This window comes from Mya arenaria, chromosome 2, assembly GCF_026914265.1.
Source record: "Mya arenaria isolate MELC-2E11 chromosome 2, ASM2691426v1".
In the NCBI taxonomy this organism is placed as follows: Eukaryota; Metazoa; Mollusca; class Bivalvia; order Myida; family Myidae; genus Mya; species Mya arenaria.
This window is the reverse complement of record NC_069123.1, coordinates 53,821,792-53,843,474: the sequence shown is the minus strand read 5'-3', so window position 1 is coordinate 53,843,474 and position 21,683 is coordinate 53,821,792. Positions and strand designations below refer to the sequence as shown.

The window sequence follows — 21,683 nt, the reverse complement described above, 5'->3', positions numbered from 1 at the left end:
TTTTAAACTTTCTTCAAGATACTGAAGCCAGCGCATTCAGGGCGTTCTATGTACAACTAAATTAACTAAACGTGATATTTTTTATTTATTCAATGGACGTTTATAGTAAATGGTGTCTTTCTGTATTTGTATGATTTAATCACATGTTTAGAACAATATTCATCGAGTCAAATTTTCAGGACAATACCAAAAAATAATGTATTTAAGTAATAGTTAATATAATGTTATTAATTGGGTGATTTCATATTGGCCTAGTTATTTGTCCGAGGTTAGCTGTATTTGCCTGAGCCCGAAAGGGCGAAGGCAAACACAGCTGACCGAGGACAAATAACTGGGCCAATATGAAATCAGCTAATTAATAAGTATTTTATTAATTAACTATTACCATTTTGGTTCAAAACATTCTTATCACTTACCTTTAGTTCACATTGAAGACTTATTTTAATATCCTTTATTCATTCATGGTGTCAGTCTGCTTTTCTAGACTTGACTTTGCTGATTTTGACATGTATCCTTAAAGTGACATTGCACATACTTATGAAAAAAGCACTGTGCATTGTAAGGAAGCATGTCTTTTCGTCTTACTTTGTAAATCGTTTGCCAAAACGTCAAATGTTTTACCTTCTTCGTCCATTTTGTCGGCGTACAAAATCATAATAGTCGTAAAATCCACCAACGGGTTAAATACAACTGTAATATCAAACCGTACAAAGTGGTTCAACCATTCAATGGGTTCAAGTATTCCAAATAAAGTTATATGAAGAACAAAATATTTAAAACAGTCGGAAAACGGAAAACAAAATGGCTACCTTTAAAACGTAATTTCCAGCATATTTTTCATATTAGGCGAGTTTCGACAGCCAATGAAAATGGTCCATTTCTCAAATCCTATATTAGGCGAGTTTTGTAGCCAATCAAAACGGAGGAAACTCATATTAGGCGAGTTTTGTTGATATTGGCCGAGTTTGGTCGATATAGAGCGAGTTCTGGCATTTATTGTCTTCAATTGTCTGGTATTGGTACCGCAATTGTCTCTGTATCTCGTCAAATACGTAATAGTTGATTAATAAAGAATTAGAATAGTGTTAGAATTGGATTATGTTTTAATGGTGGCATTAAAGCACGTGTTCTTTAGATCAGGTTACACAATATACACATCGACATCAGTAAAAAATGGCCCTTGAACATTGATAAATTGTATGTTATGCATATATATATATATGGCGAACGGTAACAAGGTATAGCACATGATAATGCTGATCTTAAACGACATTATAAGAAATGGCTATAACGATATGCTTGTGTATTTTCAGTACAAAATGCCGACGCCCGAGGGCCTATTGCCTCAGATTAAGGACAACAGCGATGGGTCCATCTTCGTTCAGTACCACCCGGTGGTACAGGGCCGACACGAGGTGCAGATGTCATACGAAGGCGCCGGCATTGATGGTAAGCACAATGCAACAGTTCAGTTAAGGGATACAAAAATGCATGTTTGTAAAGTTAACGTTTGGCATTTGCCAATTTTTAAGTATATGATTTGCCACATCTTTTGCATTAGGTCAGGAGATCAATAACTTGCAGATTGGATGAAGATGATATGATAGATAAGTTAATTATCTTATTTAGAAAAGAAACGCCGCATTAAGTGGCACTTGTTATTAAATTAGAATGATTCACTGCCAACACTGGTTGCAATTCATGTTCCTGCTGCATAAGGACAAAGTAAGTGTACTTTATTCATATGATAATACATCGTGTTAGAAATATCTTCATATCTCAACGTCATGCAAATGTATTAACATTAATATAACCAATACACTTGCGAATACAGCCCTATATCTTTCATCCTAAATAGCTTTTTAAAAAAACAGTCAAACCTATCACAAATCCAAAGATATTATGATTTTCAAGTACTGTGCAATTTTGATACTAAGCCACCAGTGTAGACATTTTATTATTGGTTGCTTTCCTTTAAACTAATCAAAATATATTCATTTCATACAGAACGTGTGTTTTGCAACATTCCTCTGTTTTATGTCTACATTTTGGTAATGGTTAGGAAAATAACCATTAAATCCATATGCCAGAAGGCATTAAGATGATTTGCGAAATCTTCAGATTTGTTGTAATTAAACACAAACATCTGCTAATCATCTTGAAATGTTTTATATTCTTCAGATTCACATTGAATATCTGATTGTGTTCAAAGCGGTGTGTATAAAATCAAGTAATGGCACTTATGTGCATGAAAAAAATAGTTATATTCAGACAAGCAATAGTCATGATATAGTGCCTTCGAAAAAAACATCCAATACGTTTCAAACGTGCTTCCGTTGATCGGGTATCATTGCTGGATTTCCACAAGGTTGATAACCTAAAATCCCCTGAAAATATAAACATACGCGCACAGGTGTATCGTGTTAAGCCGGAGAGATAGTTTCACCATTTTTACCCTTCCTACGTAACCGATAGCAACAAGTTTGCTCGAAGCTCATATATCATGATTACAAATCAATTAAACATAGCCTTTTGCAATTCTGGACTAGTCCTTTTTTCGTTTACTGTGAATTGCAAACAATCCGATAATCTTGGCAATAAGGTTCATTTGTCCTCACATTCACCTGCATAGTAGGTGTACAACAATTGTCTCATAAATGCAAGGTAGTTTTATGGAATTAAGATAAAAAAAATATTATCCAAAATAACTTCGGCTTCATAAATACAAAAAAAAACGTGAATTATAGTCTCATAACTTCAGTTTACGTATGCATGCAAGATGTTTTGTATTGGGATTATTCAGTCTTATGTTAAAAACCTATTGTAACATTTCATAACTCGAACATGTACTTTAATTTCCTCCTGTAATGACGAGTAAATAGTTCTTTCTAGATACAAGATGGAAAAGAAATGATTTCACGTCGGGTATACATAAATTAAAACACTAGCTCGCAGAACTATTTTCCGACAAAATGCAAATCAAATATCATATCAATAATAAAACACAGAACCTGTAAGATAATAAATAAATAAATGCATTCAAATAAGATTAAAGTAACAAAGAATTGCCACACTATTTCAGACAGAATAATATCGTATCAAATTATTATAAATACATCGATTCCGAATTCTCACGACATGCGGAGAAATGTGCGGTATTTCTAAAACATTCATGTACTTTTGGTGATCGTTTCTAAGACCACATAATGAAATATTAATCCATTTTGTCGAGTGCACAAAATTAGATGTTTTCATCCTGTGTATTAGTACAAAACGAAATGAAGGATAGGAAAATCGGCCCTATGGTTCGTTGTTTGCACATGCTTGGTATAGGTTGAAGGACAGGACAATGCTTGTAGTCATCAAACAGTTTTACCAACATTCCTTCGACAACATTTTAGCAAATTCCATTCCGCTTTACTGTACATTTATTGACTTTGAAGTAGCATTTCACACAGCCGTTCAATGTTCTTTATCGATAAAAAAGATTGTTCACTATGAAATCAAGTGCTTAAAATGTGCAAGCATTCCCAGTTTAATGTTTCAATTTTGTGCGAAATATAAAGATAGTATATCATGAGTATATCATGTTCTTGTGTAAAACAAGGGGAATCTTTATCCCCCTCGTGTTTATACTTTGTAGCAATGGTGGTTTAGAGTTGACATACTAAATTAGATGATTTATCTAATAAAAAGATTTCGGGTACACATGTATCTTATACTTGTCGTCTATATGCTTGTCTAACTTTCCTTTTTGTGTTGCAATTTTGTATATATTGCTATGTCTGTTTGATCAAGAGCAGGTGATGCTGCCAATAAAATGAAACTTAAACCAAACTGTTATTGATTTCATATATGCATGTTTTAATCCCTCTGCAGGAAGCCCGTTCCAATGCCTGGTGGATTCCATCGCCGGCGGGTTTGTGTCGGTGTTCGGGTCGGGACTCGTCGGCGGCATGTCTGGCGAGAACGAGTCATTCACAGTAGTGGCCAAGCACGGAACACTCAGTGAGTATAGACACATTAACTCGTTGCATGGTACACTGTAAGGTGGATATATGGTAGCGTTAAGACAGGTGAACTTATGGTATTACTTGTATTTGGACTGTATAAACAGATCTCTGCTAATTTCACCAATAGAGAACCATGTAGGCATTATACAAACCCTACCAGGGGAATTCTTCGTATGTTTATGAATGTTGGTAGCCTCTTTAAAAACAAGTACTGATAACTCATCTACTACATTCAGAATTTAGATACTAGGATACAATCATCTTGGGTTAGTGTGAGTTTTGGGTGTTTGAAAGTTCCATTAACGATGAAATACCCGGGGAAGGAAACAAAAACGCACTATTGTTGAAACTGAACTGTTAAGTGGTTTTGGTCCTGTTATTGCATTTGAAATAAATTTATGTAAATTCCGACTCAATATTTCTTGCAGAGTAACCTAATATGTTTTTTTTATTATATCTGGTAGAAAATGCATTTCTAGTCTTTATTAAACAGATATCAGTCTTTTCCCGCTGTTTTATTGTTAAAGTTGGCAAGTTTCCTTTCTGTTAAATGAACAGAAGGAACACCCATAAAGACGACCAGTTAAATTTACATCTCGCATAATTGCTGCACCACATCAAAGTTCGTGTTTTAGGAATTTTGATGAGCATTTTGCCGAATTAATTTAATCGTTTTAGTTGCTGTAAAGCCTTTCTGTACCTTTAAAAGTTATAGCTTTACAATAAAAAGCTTATTGTTATCTTGCATTGTTTGCTTAAAAATGTGTAAATAATGAATGTATATACATGCCGAATTGTGTTTTATATTTAACCACATTTTTGCTGTAGATGAATGTACTCATGCAGTATTTATAATTTCAGTGTTTAGGTAGTTAAATCATAATTTATTGTCATATTCTACCGGGGTCTTAAAGTGTGTGTATATAATTTCAGACGACGTGCAAGTGTCTATTGATGGCCCGGCACGCGCAGATATGACGCGGGAAAACAAGGGTGACCGGTCGATCTTCAGCTACCTCCCCATGACCCCCGGGGCGTACAACATCAACATCAAGTACAAGGGCAAGGACATCAAGGGATCCCCTTTCCAGGCCAAAGTGTCAGGTATGTAAAATTCTGATAACTTATTGATAGTATGGTGTACGTACGTGTAGGAAAATTGTTAATATGTTGTGGGCCAACAAACTAGTCCAATGACCCTCGGTCTATAGAATATATAAATCTGCCTATTTTGCAATGCACACTATTCCAGTAGTTAACATATCATGTGTTAACTTTTGGTTAAATCCATGTTTCGGCTATTCCTAAGTGCATTTAGTGTTCTTGTCAATCAAGAACAACCTAATTATCTAATTCTACATCATGACCTTGTTGCATTTTGCATGTATCTTAAAAATAGTCAGTTTAAATGAAATATTATAATAATGTATTAACCCTCCTTAGCCAAACTTAATAAATCACCATGAAATAAATAAATCAGAAATCTGTATGAATTAAAATGGCCTAAAACAGAACGAAATATCCGAAAACTAACCATTCTACATGTATAACAAGGTCAGTCATGTATAACAATGGTCAGTCATGTACAACAATGAACAGTCATGTATACATTGGAGCTATCATTGACGCAGGTATTGGGGTTTTGCAACTGAATGAAGATATACATGATTTTTGTCTCTCTGGCATCACTATAATCTGTTAACATGCTTTTACTATTATATAATAATATACCTTGATTTAAAAGCTTAATATCTTGATGTACAGGTTTGAGGCGCGGACTATGTTATTGTTATCAAAAATAACATTTCATATATAACACATACAGAAGTGAAAACCGGGCATATTTAAGATTTAAAAAGGAGGTGGTTGTTCTTGTTTTTTCCGTTTTTTTTTATTTCAATTATTGTCTGATCATTTTCCAGTGGCATACCTGTGATTCAAACAGCAAATATTGCCAATTATGGACCATCATATAAAACTAAATTAATGTACGTGAAGCTCCCATTCTTGACCTATCTTATGAAGATACCACTAGGGAGTGGATAAAATCAAATGAAACAACATCAAGTGTTCCGTTTCCTGCCATCATGGATGAGAGTGCTGCCGGCGTCTGTTCTCAATTGCAGTAATTTTGCCAAGAAGCTTATTAATAGATTAATGGACTGACTTACAACCACCAGGCCCTTGAACTCTCATTTACACGGGCATGATTTCAATCAGAGGGCTAGGAGTCCATTACAGCATTTTCTCGGTACAATAGCAGTGTAGCCCTTAATTTTGTTGACTGCGGCCTTGTAAGAGAGAAACTGACATACCGACAATATAAATAACGTATCTGGCAAGCTGTTTCTTACAAGTTTCTTCGCCAGTACACTTAAGCCGGAAAACGATTTTATGTGGCAAAAAACTGTGATGTATGAAGATGGAGGTTGCCTTCCTTCCGTATCTCTTACATAATGATAGGAATAACTCTCTTAGGTATCGATATGACGATTTCTTCTCATAATTACTTCTGGTAAACCGATCAGATTTTAAGCTAACACGTGATATTTGTTCATACACTATAGCTGCTGCTCGTTTTATCGGAGCTTATTCGCTCAGGTCGGCATCATATCTACATTTGCTCGCTTACAACACGACCGCCCCATGTAAACCTAAACACTGAGTAGCTAGCTGTTCATACTTGCGCTGTTAAACGCTGTTACAAAACAAGTAAACGCCGTCTCCTTTATCTTGTACAGAATCTCTCCGTTATCTTTGACACTGACTGTAGACTACATTCACTTGGTTTTCTTCGCAATGTCGGTTTTCTTCAACCCTACCTATTTCAAACGATCACATTTATAACATCAATATATCTTATGAGACTAGTGCCCATGGGCATTTATATCATATATGTTGTTTTTTCTTGTTCGCGACAGGCGAGGGCAGGAAGCGTTCCCAGATCTCCATCGCGAAGAGCAGCGACTATGCCCTGAACGTGATAGAGCCTGACATTATTGACCTGGCCGCCTCCCTCAAGAAGCCTGGTGGAGGCATTGAGCCTTGCATCCTTAAGAAGCTCCCAGACGGCCATCTAGGTAGACATACGTGCAATTACATGTGAATAAGGCGGTCACGAATGCACATCTCTACAATATTTCTTTAATAACTTTGCTCTGGATTGTTTTAGTAGCAATACTTTACGTCTTAATTTGTTTTGTTTTTTCTTTCTTTTTTATACTGATTGCAATTATTCTATTTTCCTACAGGTATCGCATCGTTCGCGCCCAAAGAGAAAGGCACGTACCAGATTAACGTACACACGTCTAACGAGAAGCACATCAAGGGGTCCCCGTTCTCCATCCCCGTGGGGGAGTCGGAGATGGCGCACGCTAACAAGGTTAAAGTCTCCGGTTCAACCTCCACTGCACAGGCTAACTGCGAGAACTACTTCGTTGTCGATACAACAGGAGCCGGTTAGAACATTGATAACTATATTTGAATTAATTCTTCCGGTCCTACGCAAATGCAAATTTCACACCATAAACATCGTTTTGCGCTTAACGTATGGATGGTGTTGATGTTTCGTTATATTTTAAGTCAGTCGTGATGTATTAATAACAGTCTTTAAAATATTTATACAAATATAGTTGGTTGTAAGCACAGTCGATGGATCCACTTCATTTCATATCGGTATTTGTATATATGGCGCGGTACTGTACTGTTTAGTGTACCTCTTGTCAGGTTACGGTGGTATCTCCGTGGTGGTGGAGGGGCCACACAGGTCCGAGCTGGACTTCGAGGAGGTCGAACCCCGCAAGTACAAGATCTACTACAGCCCCCATGAGCCGGGAATATACATCCTCAACATCAGGTTCGCGGACGAACACGTTAGTGGTAAGCAGCCCGGGATTCTCCTAGTTGCAAAGCTTGGGACGTATACTAGTACATCAAGATATGTTGATGGGTTGGCCCTTGTCTGTGGAACGTCTCGTTAACCAGATTATAATTACAAAAAGTGTATATTATCTGTTTTTCAATACGATAAAAGGCTATATATCGTACAAGCCTGGTACTACATTTTCGTTTTTGGTCGTTAGGTGGGCAAAAAGGTCGTACTACGTAGCTTTATTTAACACGTAAAGTATTAGGGCCATTTTTATTCTTTAATAAATATTTCATGTGATGAATATTTCAATATTGTATGTGTACATTAAAAACTAATGAACGCATACAATTATGATCATGAAAACATGAAAACACAATTGTTTGTTTTTTACTTTTTAATTTTCTAGAAGCTACCTATCTACCAATATAGTCTGACGTTTGTACAAAATAAAATTTCAGAAAAGCGATCATTGTATTGTATGTAAGTTAAATTATTCAAAGATATGCACAATACACCTATCGTTTACCGGGTCAATGTATTATATTATTCAGGTAAAGTTGCTAATAGTATGATACATGTTTTATAATGCACGTATTCGTCAAAATTGCATAAATAGGTCATAACATATACCCAAACACTGATCACTGGTCATGTTGGCCTATTCAAAAGAAATAGTGTTTATTATATTCATTGAGTAAACTTTCTTCTTTAATTTGCACACGTGTTTGTTACACTTACACGACCAGTAAAATTGAAATCAAAAATATATTCCTGTCATTTTAAAAAAAAACTAGTTGTTAAGAATACCTTTTAACATGTACACGACCCATGTGTTTTGATTACCTGCAGGAAGCCCGTTCCTGCTGAACGCGAGCGGGGATCCTTCCGGCCGTATCCGGGAGACGGTTTCCCGGGAGATGGAGCAGGCCGAGGCTATCCAGCCTAACACTAAGTGCGAGTTCCTCCTTAAAATTCCCGGTAGGTAACGGCAATAAACTATATGATGTCTGTCGCGTGAGCAATTTAGTTGTGTGATTTTTATTGAAAACTCAGTTCAATAAAAAAGTATATCGACCTGTCCGATCCGGTTATGTTTCCATCCAACTGTCCAATCTAAGTATGTTTCCATCCAACTGTCTAATCTAATTATATTTCCACTCAACTGTCCAATCTAATTATGTTTCCATTCAACTGTCCGATCTAATTATATTTCCATCCAACTGCCCAATTGTGTAATGTTTCCATCCAACTGTCCAATCCGATTAGGTTTCAATCCAACTGTCCGATCCGGTTATGTGTCTGATGTGCAATCCAACTGTCAAATCCTGGTATGTGTCCAACCAACTGTCCAATCCGGTAATGTTTCCAACCAACTGTCCAATCATGTAATGTTTCCAACCAACAATCCAATCATGTAATGCGTCCAACCAACTGTCCAATCCAGTAATGTTTCCAACCAACTGTCCAATCATGTAATGCGTCCAACCAACTGTCCAATACGGTAATGTTTCCAACCAACTGTCCAATCCGGTAATTTCTCCTTCCAACTGTCCAATCCGGTAATGTTTCCAACCAACTGTCCAATCCGGTAATGTTTCCAACCAACAATCCAATCATGTAATGCGTCCAACCAACTGTCCAATACGGTAATGTTTCCAACCAACTGTCCAATCCGGTAATGTTTCCAACCAACTGTCCAATCCGGTAATGTTTCCAACCAACTGTCCAATCGGGTAATGTTTCCAACCAACTTCCAATCATGTAATGTTTCCAACCAACTGTCCAATACGGTAATGTTTCCAACCAACTGTCCAATCCGTTAATGTCTCCATCCAACTGTCCAATCCGGTAATGTCTCCAACCAACTGTCCAATCCGGTAATGTCTCCATCCAACTGTCCAATTTGATTATGTTTCCACCCAGCTGTTCATTTTGGTTATGATTTCATCCAACTGTCAATTCTGGTAATTTGTCCATCCAACTGTCCAATCTGGTTATTTGTCCATCCAACTGTCCAATCTGGTTATATGTCCATCAAACTGTCCAGATTGGTTATGTTTCTATCGAACATTCCGGTCAGTAATAATTTTTTAACATAAGGCAAGTATCGATTTATGGTGCTACTTAAATGTATGCATCTTACATACGATTACTATCATGTGTGCTCTTGGTGTAATGCTTAGGGCTATACAAATACACCGTTTCCAACTTTTCACTGACCAAATCTCCCTTCTTCAGGTACTAATCCATTCGATATGGAGGCTTCGATCACGGACGCGGAGGGACAGACGGAGCTATGCGAGGTGATGGACGAGGACGACTTCCACTACCGCATCAACTTCACCCCCACCGCCAAGGGAATCCATATCCTCTCCATCAAGCACAAGGGCATGCACATCTCAGGTACGTGTAGACATTCTCTTACATAACGGTCTATGTATTCCAGCGGAACATCGTTGTTTGTTTATCAACATTTGCTGGAACACTCGCGGTTTGAAACTGTACACGGAGCAAGACAGCGTTCCTTTTCAATAATATATTCATTATATGAATCAGCAAGATTTACTTGTAGTCTGTCATAATTTAGCTATTATACAGGATTCGTGTACAACTTTGTAGTAAAATATATAGTTTCTTCGCGCTTTTTGTATATATAATTTATTATGTAATTCGTATAAGAATATAAGATCTGCGATGTTCAATGACCAGCGCTAAGTGTGTAACGTACATATTTATGATCAGCCTTAAATATGCTTTGTTTTGTTCCTCTCTTACAGGCAGTCCCTTCCAGTACACGGTTGGTCAGCTGAAGGTGGGCGGGGCCCACAAGGTACAGGTGGGCGGCCCCGGAGTCGAGCGCGGGGAGGCAGGATCTGAGAGTGAGTTATATACGTGATGTTTCAATGAACATCATTTACATCAATTATGAACCACTTGTTATAAATATTTATTTTACATCTATGAGCGAACATATTTTTCGGGTGTAAATCCGTTACTAGTGTTTCACGTAAGTGACTTATGGCCTTCAATTTTCTGGTGTGCAGGAATGTTTCCAAAGAAAGACTTTAAACATTTAATCAATTGTCTTTAATTAGCACTGCTATAACCAACCAACATGTATGCATTTTACTAATTGTAAAGTATAATTTGTGTTTCCACAGATCACTTCAACATCTACTCGCGTGAGGCGGGGGCTGGAACACTGAGTGTGGCAATCGAGGGCCCCGGCCATGCCAAGATCCGCGTGGAGGAGCGGCCCCATGGCTTCCTCGGGGTCTCGTACAACGTAGATAAACCAGGTGGGTCACAGTGGGTTTGTGCAAGGAATATTGAAGTGCTATTTTACATGGCTGTAAGCACAATTCGGAACGTTATTGAACGTTTGGCATGTAATCAAAGTTAAATTATTGTTCATGGTTTTAAAAAAGCCAATAAGATCAATGTTTATTTAGCAGTCTACATTCCATTGTCGCTAACAAGTTTGATTGTCATTCATGAACTATTACCCTTACATAAAAATACAATGGCTAATGGCTTGTGTCCAACGATGATACACAGATGGGTTGTCAGTAATGGCTTGTGTCCAACGATGATACACAGATGGGTTGTCAGTAATGGCTTGTGTCCAACGATGATACACAGATGGGTTGTCAGTAATGGCTTGTGTCCAACGATGATACACAGATGGGTTGTCAGTAATGGCTTGTGTCCAACGATGATACACAGATGGGTTGTCAGTAATGGCTTGTGTCCAACGATGATACACAGATGGGTTGTCAGTAATGGCTTGTGTCCAGCGATGATACACAGATGGGTTGTCAGTAATGGCTTGTGTCCAGCGATGATACACAGATGGGTTGTCAGTAATGGCTTGTGTCCAGCGATGATACACAGATGGGTTGTCAGTAATGGCTTGTGTCCAGCGATGATACACAGATGGGTTGTCAGTAATGGCTTGTGTCCAGCGATGATACACAGATGGGTTGTCAGTAATGGCTTGTGTCCAGCGATGATACACAGATGGGTTGTCAGTAATGGCTTGTGTCCAGCGATGATACACAGATGGGTTGTCAGTAATGGCTTGTGTCCAACGATGATACACAGATGGGTTGTCAGTAATGGCTTGTGTCCAACGATGATACACAGATGGGTTGTCAGTAATGGATTGTGTCCAACGATGATACACAGATGGGTTGTCAGTAATGGCTTGTGTCCAACGATGATACACAGATGGGTTGTCAGAAATGGTTTGTGTCCAACGATGATACACAGATGGGTTGTCAGTAATGGTTTGTGTCTAGAGATGATACACAGATGGGTTGTCAGTAATGGCTTGTGTCTAGAGATGATACACAGATGGGTTGTCAGTAATGGCTTGTGTCTAGATATGATACACAGATGGGTTGTCAGTAATGGCTTGTGTCCAACGATGATACACAGATGGGTTGTCAGTAATGGCTTGTGTCCAACGATGATACACAGATGGGTTGTCAGTAATGGCTTGTGTCCAACGATGATACACAGATGGGTTGTCAGTAATGGCTTGTGTCCAACGATGATACACAGATGGGTTGTCAGTAATGGCTTGTGTCCAACGATGATTCACAGATGGGTTGTCAGTAATGGTTTGTGTCCAACGATGATACACAGATGGGTTGTCAGTAATGGCTTGTGTCCAACGATGATACACAGATGGGTTGTCAGTAAAGGCTTGTGTCCAACGATGATACACAGATGGGTTGTCAGTAATGGCTTGTGTCCAACGATGATACACAGATGGGTTGTCAGTAATGGCTTGTGTCCATCGATGATACACAGATGGGTTGTCAGTAATGGCTTGTGTCCAACGATGATACACAGATGGGTTGTCAGTAATGGCTTGTGTCCAACGATGATACACAGATGGGTTGTCAGTAATGGCTTGTGTCCAGCGATGATACACAGATGGGTTGTCAGTAATGGCTTGTGTCCAGCGATGATACACAGATGGGTTGTCAGTAATGGCTTGTGTCCAGCGATGATACACAGATGGGTTGTCAGTAATGGCTTGTGTCCAGCGATGATACACAGATGGGTTGTCAGAAATGGCTTGTGTCCAGAGATGATACACATATGGGTCGTCAGTAATGGCTTGTGTCCAACGATGATACACAGATGGGTTGTCAGTAATGGCTTGTGTCAAGAGATGATACACAGATGGGTCGTCAGTAATGGCTTGTGTCCAGCGATGATACACAGGTGGGTCGTCAGTAATGGCTTGTGTCCAGCGATGATCCACAGGTGGTTTGTCAGTAATGGCTTGTGTCCAGCGATGTTACACAGATGGGTTGTCAGTAATGGCTTGTGTCCAGCGATGTTACACAGATGGGTTGTCAGTAATGGCTTGTGTCCAACGATGATACACAGATGGGTTGTCAGTAATGGCTTGTGTCCAACGATGATACACAGATGGGTTGTCAGTAATGGCTTGTGTCCAACGATGATACACAGATGGGTTGTCAGTAATGGCTTGTGTCCAACGATGATACACAGATGGGTTGTCAGTAATGGCTTGTGTCCAACGATGATACACAGATGGGTTGTCAGTAATGGCTTGTGTCCAACGATGATACACAGATGGGTTGTCAGTAATGGCTTGTGTCCAACGATGATACACAGATGGGTTGTCAGTAATGGCTTGTGTCCAACGATGATTCACAGATGGGTTGTCAGTAATGGCTTGTGTCCAACGATGATACACAGATGGGTTGTCAGTAATGACTTGTGTCCAACGATGATACACAGATGGGTTGTCATGGCTTGTGTCCAACGATGATACACAGATGGGTTGTCAGTAATGGCTTGTGTCCAACGATGATACACAGATGGGTTGTCAGTAATGGCTTGTGTCCAGCGATGATACACAGATGGGTTGTCAGTAATGGCTTGTGTCCAACGATGATACACAGATGGGTTGTCAGTAATGGCTTGTGTCCAGCGATGATACACAGATGGGTTGTCAGTAATGGCTTGTGTCCAGAGATGATACACATATGGGTCGTCAGTAATGGCTTGTGTCCAGCGATGATACACAGATGGGTCGTCAGTAATGGCTTGTGTCCAGCGATGATACACAGATGGGTCGTCAGTAATGGCTTGTGTCCAGCGATGATACACAGGTGGTTTGTCAGTAATGGCTTGTGTCCAGCGATGATACACAGATGGGTTGTCAGTAATGGCTTGTGTCCAACGATGATACACAGATGGGTTGTCAGTAATGGCTTGTGTCCAGCGATGATACACAGATGGGTTGTCAGTAATGGCTTGTGTCCAGCGATGATACACAGATGGGTTGTCAGTAACGGCTTGTGTCCAACGATGATACACAGATGGGTTGTCAGTAACGGCTTGTGTCCAGAGATGATACACAGATGGGTTGTCAGTAACGGCTTGTGTCCAGCGATGATACACAGATGGGTTGTCAGTAATGGCTTGTGTCCAGCGATGATACACAGATGGGTTGTCAGTAATGGCTTGTGTCCAGCGATGATACACAGATGGGTTGTCAGTAATGGCTTGTGTCCAGCGATGATACACAGATGGGTTATCAGTAATGGCTTGTGTCCAGCGATGATACACAGATGGGTTATCAGTAATGGCTTGTGTCCAGAGATGATACACAGATGGGTTGTCAGTAATGGCTTGTGTCCAGAGATGATACACAGATGGGTTGTCAGTAATGGCTTGTGTCCAGCGATAATACACAGATGGGTTGTCAGTAATGGCTTGTGTCCAGCGATGATACACAGATGGGTTGTCAGTAATGGCTTGTGTCCAGCGATGATACACAGATGGGTTGTCAGTAATGGCTTGTGTCCAGCGATGATACACAGATGGGTTGTCAGTAATGGCTTGTGTCCAGCGATGATACACAGATGGGTTGTCAGTAATGGCGTGTGTCCAGCGATGATACACAGATGGGTTGTCAGTAATGGCGTGTGTCCAGCGATGATACACATAATGGTTGTCAGTAATGGCTTGTGTCCAGAGATGTTACACATAATGGTTGTCAGTTGGTTACTCTTTTGCGTACATCTTTCAAGATTCATTAAGATATGTTCTTTGGTCGATGCTATGACTATCATGCCATTTACATGTCTTAACATCGAATATTATAACCGTGATGCAATGCTATTCTTGTCAGAAAGGCATTGAGTACTGCGTTTGATCTTTAAGATACACTCAGTCGTGCTTTTCATTCACTCTTGCAATATATACAATCATATGATTGTGCTAATTTTTCAACAAATGTTCTTTCTTTTACAGTGTTTCGATAATTCGTGTTTTGTTGACGTACAAGCGGGAATGAAATTCAGTATATGAGACACATATTGCTAATAATAGCACTGTTCATTTATACTTTTTTTTTCTTCTTACATATTTCCATTTTTTACAAGACATTAATACGAAGTGTTAATATTGACATAGCAGCGTCCTTGTCGTTATTGGTTTACTTACAGAGCTCTGCACCTAGCCACTTCAAACGTTACATTGCATTTATAAGACCATTGTTTGTAAATGTGGATGTTCGCGTGGAGATAAAGTATAAAGGTTTCTGGGAAAAGGTAGAAACACAGAATGTGTGCGTTTTTTCTTGGTTGGCAGTGTTTAACATTGCATCTTTATATATCTAAATGTAAACTGATATGATTACATTCTGACTTGAAAATGTGCAAGCAGATTGCTGCAACATTTCAGAATCGTTATGTTTTGTAAGATAAAAACTCTTCCCATTGTTTCCGTGACGCAGATGACGTTATGGATGCTCAATATGATAATATTCAATTGTTTCTTATCGCCTTTGTATCAACGTGGTAGTTCTTTGTATTGTTAAGACAATAAAGACAAACCTATGAAGCTGCTACATTTAATTGAACTGTCACGCATGTTATGTTCCTCATCAAAGTACATGCTTGAGCAAAATGTCATCTAGTGCAGGGGATATCCGGCGATGCGCGTGTGTGCTCTGGTTCTTCATACTTATAACAATACTTAAGGACATTTTTACTGAATATACGACATATCTGTATAACCGTCCCTCCACCCCTGCAGGTCAGTACGGCATCCATCTGAAGTTTAACGACGAGCACATCCCTGAATCGCCCTTCAAGGTCAGCATTTCACCTGATGGAGGTGTGGCCCGCCAGGTCACCGTGCACGCCCTCAAGGACAGGGGACTTTCGGTAAGTACCAAACCTGCAAGCATGTGTGCACTTCGGCTTCCAATGTAATTATTTCTATGTGATTTACCATTTAGATATAATGTGTCGTTTGTTTTATAATGTGTATTTGACATTTCATAGTGTCTAGATGCACGTGCTTCAAAACGGGTACTGTGTGAGGGGGTTTGACTACAGGCGGTTATATAAGTTGTGCACGTTTAGCAATCCAGTTTGGATTACTTGCAGCCAGGTTGATGTGAGCCGAGACCAAGCGCGTGGTCAGTGCGCTCACGTCAAGTCTTAGAACATGTCATAAAGATATTGAAAGACATGTCTTTGTTCGATTATGCTTTGAATGATTGTTCTTTAGTGCTTTGTAGACTAGTGCTACCGTAGTAGCTTTATATTTTGCTGTGTAGTAGAAGTAGTTTGCAGCAAAAGCATACCTTGTATAAAACATAGCTGCTTACAAACCTGTGTATGTTTGTTGGCGTATGGACTAGTTCTTTATGTATGTGATGCACCAGTCAATTGCGACCACGCCCCGCCCCCAGGTCCGGTGGTATACCGGGAATAGCCAGGGGAATGGGTCGCGTTTTAACCTTCCAGGTGGCCCCGCAGTGCCGGATGAATGAGGTGGTTCTGTCGTCGCGCCAAAATTTGCGGGGAATGGGCCTTACCTAGGGTTCCGTGGGTGCGGGTGCATTTAGCGGGGATTTTACCAGCAGTTCGTCCCCGCAAGGCAAGGATATTACCCGGGCTTGGCTGGACCGAAAGTCAAAGTTCCCGCTTTTCTCCGGACCTGGGGGCCGTAGTTACAATTGACTGGTGCATAATTGTTATGAATATAATGTTAGTTTGTAATGAATGTTTTGACACGAGAATGAATGTATGTAATGTCAGTTGGTTTTTATTTCCATTAACGACAGGGAGCCAATAAGGTTAGTCCACGGTAATGTGAAGGTCTCTTTCATCCCACAGCCAGTATTGCCATTGTGTTTTCATTTATTTACTTTCAGTTTATTGTAATTGTTTTATTTTGGTTTGTTCACGTCTGGTTCACATGCTAAAGTTCTTTCTTGGCATTAAAACGTAATGGTATGATTATAAACACTGAATGCATTTTCTTATTTACTTTTAGGAACTTCTTCTTAAGGAACATTGTTTTCTTCAATAAAAGACATCGATGCCTAAACTTATGATCAAAGATCGCTTAATAGGAACGCAATATGGCTATAACATAGTATTTGAAAAAAAAGTAATGGCCGGACCGGAATTTGAAACAGACATGTATGCTTACTCGCTGGTCTCATGTAAGGCTTCACTATTAACATTCCTTTGTGTACAGACACAGGAATCTAAGCCAGCTTGATGCCAAAACATGTTTTAAAGCGAAATGATTCGTCTGGAATCACGTGGACGAAATGGATTAAGACCAAAGAATAATATTATTGTAAACAAAACAAAGCTAATTGGAAGTATGTAGTCATAAACGATATAATAGTATGTGCAGTCTTTCATACGTATTCTATTAGATGTGCAAAACTTTCGTATGTATTCAATTAGATGTGAATTAGATGTGCAAAACTTTCGTATGTATTCAATTAGATGTGCAAAACTTTCGTATGTGTTCAATTAGATGTGCAAAACTTTCGTACGTATTCAATTAGATGTGCAAGATATCTGTACGTATTCAATACTATTTGCAGGACTTCTGTACGTATTCAATACTATTAGCAGGACTTTCATACGTATTCAATAATTTTTGCGGGACTTTCATACGTATTCAATATTTTTTGTAGGACTTTCATACGTATTCAATTATATTTGCAGGACTTTCATACAGAACAGAACAGAACATAGTTTATTTCTTATCAATCAGTTCACACAATAAACACAATGATATAAGTCAAAGATGACCCTTGATCATTGATTAATTTAATATTCTGAATATATACAAGGATATATAATAGTTGCAGGACTTGCATATCGAGGGGTGAATGCGAAAAGGTTCTAAGTGACATTAAATAAAGAAGCAGATAGAACCTTTTCGCTTTCACCCCTCGATATGCATACAATGATCTTCGGTACCCAGGCTATTCAATTCCATTGAGTGGAGTAATCGTAATACAAGAGCGTTGATTCCGACGGTGATGATTAGTCTGTTCAGGCTTTTAGCAATGTTGAAATCGACATGACATGATTAAAACAAATTGCAATTGATCCTATCATGATTACACATATTACTTCCTGTGGTTGTAACCTCTATATCCTAACATTGGTAGGCCATATCTCTTTGTTACTGAACATTGGTAGGCCATATCTCTTTGTTACTGAACATTGGTAGGCCATATCTCTTTGTTACTGAACATTGGTAGGCCATATCTCTTTGTTACTGAACATTAGTAGGCCATATCTCTTTGTTACTGAACTTTGGTAGGCCATATCTCTTTGTTACTGAACATTGGTAGGCCATATCTCTTTGTTACTGAACATTGGTAGGCCATATCTCTTTGTTACTGAACATTGGTAGGCCATATCTCTTTGTTATTGAACATTGGTAGGCCATATCTCTTTGTTACTGAACATTGGTAGGCCATATCTCTTTGTTAATGAACTTTGGAAATCAGTATTGAATTTTCTGTTATAATAAGTAAATTACTAAAATTAATGTTGAGCATGGATAAGTTCCAGCTGGGATTCATTCCCCGGCTGTGGTGCCGTCTGCATGAAGCATCTGCACCAAGCATCCCCTGCCAACTTTCTCGTCTACCTGGCCAAAACCCTGCCTAACAAATAACCAACTTATTTTGCTTACTAATGCAATATCTCGAGGAATTTATGGAGATGTGTATTCCAGGTAGCACAATGGAGCTAACGACAATAAGAAATAATTGAGCGTGTTGTTAAGCGATTGAGCGTTTAGTCGCCGACTGATGAACCTGTTCCACGGTGACAGGTGTCATGTCGGGGATTGCCGCACCGGCTTAACGGCTGGCCTGGCACCGCCGACCCACGCTGTGTGCCGCTTGTACCAGTAATGAGATGCACGTGTGGATTTCTAGATTTGCTTTATAACGATGAAATATGCTTTTTAATGAGTTTATTGTAAAGTTATAAAAAAATATTATTCGCAATTGTTCAGAAAACAGGGAATTAGTATTGTCTATGGTGTTGCAATTCAACTAAATGGCAGATTAATACATTTTTTATGTTCTGTAAATGTAAGAAAGCCTTAATGTATGACGCCCACGAACGAATATTTCACATTTTATTTTAACTACGCACATATTATTGAAAACTCATCCCGTGTATCCCCTGCAGATTGACAAGCCGGCGACGTTCACGGTGTCGTTCAATGGCGCTTCCGGTCAACTGCACTCATTCATCCGGTCACCATCTGGCGGCCACGATGACTGCTTTATCCAGGAAATGGACTCTGGACTCTACGCCATTAGGTGGGAAAAAACAAGATTGGTGTCAATGATTTAAAGAATCCCATTTCGTATCAATGTTAAAAATAAGCACAAACAGACACATTCATTCCAAAGGTACTGCTCTTCCCTTACATGTTCTTCACATGTTTTTCACTGTCTATCATATTTCCATAGGTTTATCCCGAAAGAGAACGGCGTGCACTACGTGGACGTGAAGCTGAACGACACGCACGTGCCCGACAGCCCGTTCGCCGTCATGGTTGGATCCGTAGCCGCCGATCCCGCCATGGTTCACGCGTTCGGAGACGGACTCGAGAACGCAAGATGCAGTAAGTAGATGGCGCATTTTTAGGTGAAATCATATTTTTATGTACGTTCGAATCCAATATCTCTGATCTTCATTATAAATACGTTTAAATCCAATTTCTCTGATCTCCATTATGTATGCGTTTAATTGGAATTATACTCACGTTTTTAATAAAAGACTTAACGTTACATTAACTTTAAATTTGTTTATGAGTCATTGTTGGCGTGTGGGTTTGTTGCCCGTTTTCTAATTTTTCCTTGACTGTATCGGCGTTGGTTCGCTCCCGACTTAAACCAGAATATTTTTTTTATAATTTAAGTCTCTTTTTTCTTTAATTTCGGCATCAAAGAGTAATATAGTTATAAAAAGTGTTTTCAGGTTCATTACCGAAGAGGGACGTGAGTGGGGTGGTGCCTAAACATGAATGTTATGTTTTTATTTTAAGATATGATTATGTGATACACAGCAATTACTTCACTTATACTTCCAGCTTGAGGTCGTTACTCCAGTTTGGCTTGGTTATTTCTATGTTATTAAGTTAGTAATCTATATTTACCTTAATAACTATTGCAGACCAAAAGGCAAAGTTTGTGGTGCGGACAGCTGGCGCTGGTTCCGGTTTCCTCGCGTGCTTTATCGACGGGCCGTCCAAGGCAGCGCTGAGCTGCGCGGAAGTGGACGAGGGGTATGAGTTCAGTTACACGCCCTTTTCCCCCGGCAAGTACCTCATCACCGTCAAGTACGGAAATATCGGCATCGCAGGCAGCCCCTACCAGGCCGTCGTCACCGGTAAGAATGATTCGCTAAACTGGATTTAATTTTAATTGGTTATAACTGATTTTTACGTGCAGTGCCTGTAATGAAATAGCTGTATTGAACATTAATTATGATCTGCTCTGGCTCGAGCGTAAACAGTCTGTGCACCGGTTTCAAGACTAGACTATTCTGACTGCGTTTTAAACTTTAACCAATGAAAAAACTATCAGATTCATACGAGAGGCCTTTAACAGTTATGCATCGATACAATCGCCGCTGCCCGACGTCTGTACGCTGTCTTTTTTGACCTTCAGGTTCCGGCCGGAAGCCGTCACCGATCCTGGAGCAGTCGTCCATGGTTGTGGAGACTGTGGAGAAGAAGCCGGGTCAGAAGGCGTCCAAAAAGTTCCGTGGAGATGCTAGCAAGGTGGTTGCCCGTGGACCCGGCATTAAGAAGGCCTTCCTCAACAGGGCACAGAACCTCACACTCGACGTCAAAGATGCGGGTATGGGCAAACTCTTGTCATGGCGGATTTGATCTGATTAACTTTTTTTCTGTGCCCTATATGCACTTTTCACAACGTCCCTTGATAGCCGGAAAGGCTCAGCGTAATCATCTACAAATAGGTCCTGTTTTTTGGTAATCAAAAAGGCCGTTATGTGATATCAGATAGATGAGAGGCTGAAAATACACCGTAGTACTCGTGCATGCACGTGAAGCTACACACGTGCAGTTAACAGTTGTAATTTCGTACACAAGTTTATTGCGAGTTTTTATCAATTAAAGTGGCACGATATAGGTCACATAATCGATGCACCTATATTTATTTTTAATACATTATTATATTGAACTCATTTCATTTCAATAATTAAATGAAAAATAAATGATTTGTGTATAGATAAAATATATTAGCGATATTTGTTGCGCGTTTGAACGGGTGAGTGTGTGGAAACGTATTGATTGCAACCTCATTAATAAAGGCCAATATTTTAACTGTACACAAATGATTTACTTTTTATTTTGATCATTCAAGTTAAATAAATGAAATATAATTCTGCATTAAAGTTAAAATGAAAAGGTTTGCATCTATTAAATTA

General features: G+C 39.3%; 1 protein-coding gene across 5 annotated transcripts in view; it reads left to right on the top strand.

The window, feature by feature from the left end:
- LOC128207939 (filamin-A-like) overlaps positions 1-21,683 on the top strand; it is a 70,648-nt gene that overhangs the window by 47,567 nt on the left and 1,398 nt on the right. For all 5 annotated transcript variants that reach the window (XM_052911153.1, XM_052911163.1, XM_052911172.1 and 2 more), the window contains exons 2-16: positions 1,314-1,449; positions 3,880-4,008; positions 4,947-5,117; positions 6,935-7,093; positions 7,265-7,471; positions 7,740-7,892; positions 8,734-8,862; positions 10,123-10,287; positions 10,662-10,763; positions 11,046-11,183; positions 15,976-16,106; positions 19,410-19,543; positions 19,697-19,851; positions 20,403-20,618; positions 20,900-21,091. In XM_052911153.1, coding sequence (XP_052767113.1) covers positions 1,314-1,449; positions 3,880-4,008; positions 4,947-5,117; positions 6,935-7,093; positions 7,265-7,471; positions 7,740-7,892; positions 8,734-8,862; positions 10,123-10,287; positions 10,662-10,763; positions 11,046-11,183; positions 15,976-16,106; positions 19,410-19,543; positions 19,697-19,851; positions 20,403-20,618; positions 20,900-21,091 — 2,317 coding nt within the window. The remainder of the gene's footprint in view (positions 1-1,313; positions 1,450-3,879; positions 4,009-4,946; positions 5,118-6,934; positions 7,094-7,264; positions 7,472-7,739; positions 7,893-8,733; positions 8,863-10,122; positions 10,288-10,661; positions 10,764-11,045; positions 11,184-15,975; positions 16,107-19,409; positions 19,544-19,696; positions 19,852-20,402; positions 20,619-20,899; positions 21,092-21,683) is intronic.